This window comes from Silene latifolia, chromosome 8 (genome assembly GCF_048544455.1).
Source record: "Silene latifolia isolate original U9 population chromosome 8, ASM4854445v1, whole genome shotgun sequence".
Taxonomy (NCBI): Eukaryota; Viridiplantae; Streptophyta; class Magnoliopsida; order Caryophyllales; family Caryophyllaceae; genus Silene; species Silene latifolia.
Genome location: NC_133533.1, coordinates 109,739,341 through 109,747,946, shown reverse-complemented (window position 1 = coordinate 109,747,946; position 8,606 = coordinate 109,739,341). Strand labels below are relative to the sequence as shown.

At 36.4% G+C, this 8,606-nt stretch overlaps 1 protein-coding gene across 1 annotated transcript; it reads left to right on the top strand.

Moving 5' to 3' along the window:
* Positions 1–2,049: 2,049 nt before the first annotated feature.
* LOC141597284 (sugar transport protein 14-like) lies at positions 2,050–7,013 on the top strand. Its single transcript, XM_074417681.1, has 4 exons — positions 2,050–2,540; positions 3,657–3,979; positions 4,857–5,486; positions 6,260–7,013. The coding sequence occupies exons 1-4, from the start codon at positions 2,399–2,401 to the stop codon at positions 6,725–6,727; spliced, it is 1,563 nt and encodes a 520-aa protein (XP_074273782.1). The 5' UTR covers positions 2,050–2,398; the 3' UTR covers positions 6,728–7,013.
* Positions 7,014–8,606: the final 1,593 nt, after the last annotated feature.

Genomic DNA, 8,606 nt, shown 5'->3' with positions numbered 1-8,606 from the left:
TTTGACCATTATGCGATTTAGAAGGATTACGATGAATTGGTACGAAAATTCGAGATTTGGTAATTACTTAATGACTTACTTGCCTCAAAAGTGGCCTAGTGTATTATCGATAATATGATCGAGCTATAAGCAAATATCAAACCGAGTTTGTTCTGATAATAATGTGTTAATGTGTATGATTAGGTTTGAAATCCACCTTACAGCTCGGTAAAAAGCTAATTCTTGTTTTGATTTGCTAAATATATTGAGGTGAAAAACATTAGTGACCCTAATTGTTAACCAAGATTAAGACCCTGTTCTTTTGGACTGAACTTATTCTAGGTGGATAAATATTTTGGTTATTTGCACTTAAAATGATCTGATCTGAATTATTAACTAAACCCGAAAATAAATCGATTCTCGAGATAACCTGATGTTAGTAAACTTTGATAGAATGACAGCTGGGTAAGTCATGTTTGTTGAATTACATTTGATATTTTTAGGGAATTGTTTTTATTTGGATTGTTTTATGAATTGAAATTAAATCTAAAAGAGAAAAGTTTGTTGAACCGAAGTAAAAAAGTTGATTTGTGAAGAGAAAAGTTGAACTGAAATTAAATCTAAAAGAACCGAGCCTAAAATGTCCATGAATTATAACGATGAAGGTAAAATACTAAATAAATTTGTGGTAAAAAAATAAAAAAATGTCATGATGATAAAATAAATTTGTGGTAAAAAAAAGAATTAAAAAAAGTGGTGGTTCATGGAGATCAGGCCACAAGGCAATAATGGGCCAAGGCTGCACCGACCCGTTATCCTTCCACTGCCGAGAGCGGGAGGTATTCGCTGCTCTGTGAAACCAGCCTCACGCATTGCCCTCCGCTCTAGGGACCGTTAGATCCAGGCCTACGCCCAAACCAAACGGCCCAACTCTCAGTTTGGAACGGGCAGGCCAGTTGGACGCATGCCATTAGTCCTACCGAATGGCAATGAACCCAGTTCCACAACATTGATGCCCCCACATGAGTTACAAGCTTGCGTTACTCAGCTCGGCGAATGAGAATGCATGTGCGCTGCTTATAAATATGAGATTTTTGTGTTACTTTGTCGATGTGGGATATGTGTTACTCTTGGCATATGGAAACAAGCCTTGCAAACTACTCCGTATATTCTTTTTGGTTACTTTGTGTGAGAATTAATCTTTTAAGATATTTTTTAAATTATATTTTCAATACATTCTTTAGATTCTAATTATTTGTTTATCTTTAATTAAAATACTTTTATAAAAATAAACAAATGGATAAGGTAGAGGGAGTATGTTATATCCCGTGCCATTAAGAATAGAATTTTTTTAATTTTTAGGTCATCAAACTGGAAAGTAGATCAAAATTCACGTTATTAAAGTGGAATTAGTGAAATCACATTTGTGGATTTTGTTATCGAATGTTAAGAAATTATCATTTAAAAACATTCCCAATATGAAAAGGCTAACAAATATATAAGACCCTTAAATATGATATAGGTAAACTGAAAAGTAGATCAGAATTCACGTTATTAAAGTGGAATTAGTGAAATCACATTTGTGGATTTTGTCATCGAATGTTAAGTGGATGGTCAAATTATCATTTAAAAACATTCCCGATATGAAAAGGCTAACAAATATATAAGACCCTTAAATATGAAATAGGTAAACAAATGATCGAGACGGAGGGTGTATTTAAAATTTCGGATTAATATAAGATAATTTCATGCAAGATGTTCACCTTACTGAAAAACGCAACTTAGCCAACATAAATTAAATTACTTAACTATATTATTAACTCTAAAAAAGATTTAGAACTTTATATGCAAAACAAAAAAAATTAGATCAAAATCATAATTAATAACCCAAAAAATATAAAACATTGACTAATTAATGTACGATATTATAGGACCTAGATGGTTAATAATATCATTAATCAATGTCTATTGTGAGTAAAGCACAACTCTACCAAGTGTTCTTCCCAATTTTTCTCACTCTCTTTATAGTCATTCACTTTAAGTGACCCCCATATAAAATACAAACACCTTGTCCATGAAACATAAAACACTCAAACTTAAAAAAAAAAAAATTTAAATTATTTCTCACTATATATCAAATTAAAGTAAATGTTTTGTTGAAACAATACAATTAATTTTATATTTGTTCAAAATCTCAATTTTTCTAGTTTATTGGTATATCACTAGCTAGCGAATTTATAAGCTTATTGTAGATATCTGTATCTGTCACGATACACGTATTTATATATGGTGAAGTAAGAGTGATATATGTAAAGATTGATAAAAGGAGCTAATTTTATTGCATGAAGTGAATAGTTAAAAAGTTGTAAGGTTGTAGTTTTGAAAAGGTTAGAAATATTAGGTTAAGTTTTGTTAAGAAATGGCAGGAGGAGGATTTACAAGTAATGTTCCAGCAGGAAGGGCTGCTATGTATAAATATAAGATCACACCTTACTTCATCTTTGCTTGTGTCGTCGCGGCAAGTGGTGGATCTCTCTTTGGTTATGATCTTGGTGTTTCTGGTATGTCTTTCTTCTTTTCCACCATTTTTATGGCTTTCTTAATGGATCTTCTTTTGTTAGTTAAGGCACTAGCGGAACTAAGGGGTAGTAGGTCAGCTCGTCTCACAAATACTACTATACCTTCAGTTATATAATAAACGAAGCAAATGAAGAATTTTAATTTTTATTTAAATTTTCTTAAAGTAAAAAATCCGTGTGTTAAGAAAATGGGTAGAGAAATCCTAAAGTACAGGTCATTTTAGTTTCGCTTTAGTTTATTTCCTTTTATTGTGGCTCGTTATATATAAATCTGTGTAGATTTTTGGAGTAACTAGAACAACTTTTGTAATGATATACATTTATTTGTCGAATAATGTGTAATATAAGGACTATGGTCTCTTGTCTACGGCGAGGTAAGGCCATAAGGGGGTTCAGAGAGGTGGCCTCGCGCGAGCCCTCGACCATGGGTTGAAAATTTGTTGAAAGAGTTTAAATTGTGAATCCATTATTGTTAGCACATTTGCAATGTTCACCAATTTATGGAAAATGAGACAAAAGGAGCATGTTTACGGATTAATAAAAAGTTTATCCTATTTATACAAGTGGGGTATGTTTAACCTGTTTTCATGTTAAGATGGATATTGTCGTCTTAAGAGAAACTTACCGTTAAATTAAAATAGGATAGATGTTAGTAAAAGGTAATGTCTCTTAGTTATATGTACTAACCCTCCATAATTGAGAGACAAAAGTACTTCACAATATGAGTGACATAGATGAATTCGAGTCTCCTAGGATCGCTAGGGTAGCAAAACTTTGTGAGTTTTAACTTTTAACACTACTGTATTTCCAGAGCTCGAACATGGGAACTCTGGTTAAGATAGAACAACCTCCTACCTGTTACACTATTGTATTTTTATAATTGACTGAGCCTAAATTACGAATTTCGACTAGGTTACTAATGACAGTCAATTTATTTCTTGTGGTGTTAAATGAATTACAAGGGCAATACAATATACGTGAAGGGAATTCAAAGTTATTCAAACCTTCATCGTAATAAGTACCGTGCTTTTGTCTTGTTAAGACGACTATGATTATGTGGTACGTATGACACTCACTCATCTAACAAACATGTTGCAGGAGGAGTGACATCCATGGACGATTTCTTGAAAGAATTCTTCCCTAAGGTATTTGAAAGGAAGCATGCACACTTGCTAGAGACAGATTACTGTAAATACGACGATCAACTACTAACCCTATTCACATCATCCCTATACTACGCGGCTCTAGTATCGACATTTGGAGCTTCAGTTGTGACTCGAACCAAGGGAAGACGAGCAAGTATCTTAGTTGGTGGTGCAAGTTTCTTTGTAGGAGGTATTATCAATGCTTTCGCCAAAAATGTTGCCATGCTTATCATTGGAAGAGTTTTCCTTGGTTTTGGCATTGGATTTGGCAATCAAGTAAGCCTCATAACCCGCGATCCAATGCATTCATTTTCCGAATGTCTTAACATATTTGAATCGAGTCATTCAGATAGGATCAGCTTTGCCGATTCTTAGGTCTTTCAGGAGGACCATTAATGTGTCCTTCATAACCAATAACAAAGCTTCATCCCTATAAGAGCTATAAATATAAAGGTAAATATAAGGAAAATATTAACATCGGGGCTTCTTATTGGTTAGGCAGGACACATTAATGGTCCTCCTGGAGAACCTAAGAATTTTTCAGCCAGTATACCTGTTAGGGGGTGTTCATTGGCCCGGGACCGGAGCGGACCAGACCAAACTCTTTGGACCGAAGACCAAATAAGGGCTAAAAGGTGGACCGAGGACATTAATATTGGTCCGGTCTAATCTGGACCAGAAAAACGTGTGGACCGAACCGGACTGGACCGAATGGATCAAAGTGGACCAAATATGATTGTCATTGACATAGTTTAACATATAAATTATAACTTGAAAAGTTCATAACGATAAAAATAAGCAACATTTTCTTCTTACTAGATTTGAGTACATAATTACACATCTTACAATACGTGTGAACAAAGTAGAAAATAAAATCAATAATGTTACAATTTTAAAGATTATTTTCTCATATAAGTTCGGTCCATGGTCCGGTCCGTGGTCCATTTGGTTTGCTTCAGGACCGGACCGAAGACCAAAGTGGAGTAAATAGGTGGACCGGACCAAATAAAATTCGGTCCGATCTGGTCCGGACCAAATGGTCCGTTCGGTCTAGTCTCTGGTCCGGACCACCGAGTGAACACCCCTAGCTAATACCTGTTATAGTGACAACATGGATTAATTTCCTTCCTTTTTATTTTGTACAATGTTATAGGCAGTTCCTCTATACCTTTCCGAAATGGCCCCGGCCCCAATCCGAGGAGCAGTAAACCAACTCTTCCAACTAACAACATGTCTAGGAATACTAGTAGCAAATTTCATCAACTACGGAACAGAGAAGCTCCATCCATACGGATGGAGAATCTCTGTCGGGTTAGCTTGCCTTCCAGCAAGTCTAATGTTTGTTGGGGGTCTGTTCTTACCGGAGACCCCCAACAGCCTTGTAGAACAAGGCAGGGTCGAAGAAGGGAGGAAAGTGCTTGAAAAAGTACGAGGAACATCAGACGTTGAGGCCGAGTTTGCTGATTTAGTCGATGCAAGTGAAGCTGCAAGGGCTATTAAACATCCTTTCCGAAACCTTCTTGAGAGAAAAAACCGTCCTCAGTTGATAATCGGAGCTTTGGCTCTTCCAGCTTTTCAACAGTTGACAGGAATGAACTCCATTTTGTTCTATGCACCTGTGTTCTTTCAGAGTTTAGGGTTTACGACCAATGCTTCGTTGTATTCATCAACTATCACTAACGGAGCTCTTGTTATCGCTGCGTTGATTTCCATGTCTTTGGTTGATAAGTTCGGTAGGAGGGCGTTTTATATTGAAGCTGGGATTGAAATGTTGGTGGAAATGGTAAAATCAGAAACTCTCGGTTCTTCTTGCATTGTGAAGTAGGGCGTAAGCCTGTGTACGTTTTAGTAGACCTGACAAAACTGACCTGATTGAATATGCTAACAATCGGAACTGAAAAACTGACCTGACAAAACTGACCTTATTAGACCCGTCAAACGGGTCGGGCGGGTCGGGTCATACGGGTCGGGTCAGAAAACGGGTTGGGTCAGAATACGGGCCGAGTTAGATACGGGTCGGGTAATACGGGCCACAGGTCGGGTTAGAGTCAGAATACGGGTCAAGAAATAATTTTTAACGTCTTTTTTAAACGATTTTTTAAATTTAAAAAATATTTTTTTAAAAAGTAAATATATTTAAAATTATTATTTTAATCATATTCATCATATACAATAACTATATTGATATAATTATTAAAATAAAGTTTTTTTAATAATTATTTTATTATTAAATATTAGAAAAGTAATTTAAAATTGACTTTTTGGTTGAATTTTTAATTTTAAGTAATAAAAAATAATTTTTCAAATATAATATATAAATATTAATATTTTTAATAAAATTCATGATTTTCCCTTAACCCAACGGGTCGACCCGTTTGGGTCGGGTCTCGACCCTAAAATAACGGGTCATTTCGGGTTCGGGTCAAACGGGTCGCGGGTCGAAAAACCGGGTTTGTAACCCTAAAAACGGGTCGGGCGGGTCGGGTTTTCGGGTCGGGTCGAATTTTGATAGGTCTAGACCTTATTAATCCACTGAACTTGCTTTCTAATTTTCAGATAGCTGTTGGAGTTACTCTGGGAGTATATTTTGGAAATGCGTCGGGACAAATACCAGCAGGAGTAAGTTACTTCCTGGTGCTAATGATCTGCTTGTTTGTGTTAGCCTATGGAAGGTCATGGGGTCCACTAGGTTGGCTAGTACCCAGTGAGCTCTTCCCACTTGAAACGAGATCAGCCGGTCAAAGCATTGTCGTCTGTGTTAACATGATCTTCACCGCCTTGGTGGCTCAGTGCTTCCTGGTCGCGCTCTGTCATCTAAAATATGGAATTTTCTTGCTCTTTGCGGGACTGATACTCATTATGACGAGCTTCGTCTACTTCTTTCTACCGGAAACCAAACAGGTTCCGATAGAAGAAGTAAATTTATTGTGGAGGCAACACTGGTATTGGAGAAACTATGTTAGTGACGAGGATGTGATGGCGCACACTGGCGGTGGTGGCAAGTCTGACAAGTTAGAAGCATAAGCCCATGTTTTGTGAAAGTCGCGATCATGGATTCGAATTCTGTTACACATTTCATAGGCATGCTCAAAGTCGGAGCCCTTTGCAATAATCAATGTCTCCTCCTGAGCAGATAGTGTTTCAAAGACTCCCGCCTATGTCAGAACAAAAATAGTCTTGTGAGGTTCCGACAACAGTTGCAAGAAGTACATGACTCGCTAAATTTGTACAAAATGAACGAGAAAATGGAGCTCGATACAAAGTTTGTCTTTGGTCACGGACGAAAAGTAAAAGAAGTCACGATTTGAAGGCAGCGGGTTTTAAACAAAAGTCATATATGTCGTCACTCAATAGCTGTACTAGATGAAGAATAAAAACAAGATAGTCATATTCAATTCGTTACATATCATTCCTAAAGAAATTTTGTTATGAATGATTAAGGACTCAAATTGTTTGTTCTATCTCATTTACTCTGTTCATCACGGATTCACGGACTTTAACCAAATTAAAACAACAATAATGTCGTTATGAAATTGGTTTGATAGACCAAATATAAAATTTGAATGGATTTACGACCTTTTTGTAGTTCCACCACCATTACACTATTTCTTTTCCCAAAATCACTTCTAATTTTGAGATTAAAAAAACCAAGGAATATTCTCTCGTGTACCCTTGAACTTTTTCAGTTCATAGACTATACATCTGAGGTAGTACATCTTATTATTTATTTTCTGAGTTTTATTTTAAAGTTTTTGAGTTCTGTTTTAGTATAAAGTTTTTGAGCACATTTACTAAAATATTACACTAAAAAAATATAATATTGCTCAAAAACTATATTTATAAATGGTAATATGCTCAGAAAAAATGTGTATATGCTCAAAAACTACAAGGTCTGAGGTACTACCTCAGATGCGTAATCCTTTTTCTCGAACTTTTTCGTTTTCTAGGTGTACTCCTCGTTTTTTACGAAAAAATTTTGATCGACAATAATTCTCTGTTACGAGTTTAGAAAGCGGTAATTTTTTTTTTTCAAACCAATTATCTCGTCAAGACCTTAAATTTGAAAAAAAAAAAACACCGCTTTTTGAACTCGTAGCCGGTTGTGCTTTGATAAAAAGAATACTGTCATCAGCAAAAAATAAATGAGAAATTCTAGGAGCTCAAAAATAGCTAACATTATTAGCCAATATGAAAGAGCATCGGGACAGAAAATTAATTTTGATAAGTCGGAAATGGTTTTCAGCAAGAAAGTTGGGAATTCTTTGAGGGAAGCAATTAAATCATTGTTGGGTGTCCGAGAGGTAAATAAGCACGAAAAATATCTCGGATTACCTACTATCATTGGACGATCAAAGAAAATGCTCTTCACATGTCTTAAAGAGAGGGTATGGAAGAAGGTGAATGGGTGGAAAGAAAAGTTGTTATCCAAACCCGGGAAGGAGGTCCTTATCAAAGCGGTCGCACAAGCTATTCCGACATATATGATGAGCCTTTTTGCCATTCCGGAGGGCGTCATTGATGATATTCATAGGGTCTTAGCAAGGTTTTGGTGGGGCTCGACTGACACTCAACGAAAATTGCATTGGTTGCGGTGGGAGCGGTTGTGTGAGCCGAAGGCAAATGGGGGAATGGGTTTTCGGGATCTGAGGGTCTTTAATCAAGCTCTTTTAGCAAAGCAAGTGTGGCGTTTAATCTTTGTACCGAATTCTCTCATTTGGACGTGTTCTTAAGGCTCGCTATTTTAAAAATGACACCATATTGGAGGCGAGGAGAGGCTATGATCCTAGTTTTACGTGGCGGAGTTTATGGGGGGCTAAATCGCTTCTTTTGGAAGGGTTGAAATGGAGAGTGGGGAATGGGACGAGTATACGAGTATGGGATGATGCTTGGCTACCTGGTGAAG

What these genes read in the sequence shown, in the direction of transcription:
- LOC141597284 (XM_074417681.1), top strand. Translation starts at nt 2,399, where the DNA reads ATGGCAGGAGGAGGATTTACAAGTAATGTTCCAGCAGGAAGGGCTGCT. An exon ending in TTATGATCTTGGTGTTTCTG is followed by an intron (nt 2,541 to 3,656) that starts GTATGTCTTTCT and finishes AACATGTTGCAG; the next exon opens with GAGGAGTGACATCCATGGAC. An exon ending in GCATTGGATTTGGCAATCAA is followed by an intron (nt 3,980 to 4,856) that starts GTAAGCCTCATA and finishes ACAATGTTATAG; the next exon opens with GCAGTTCCTCTATACCTTTC.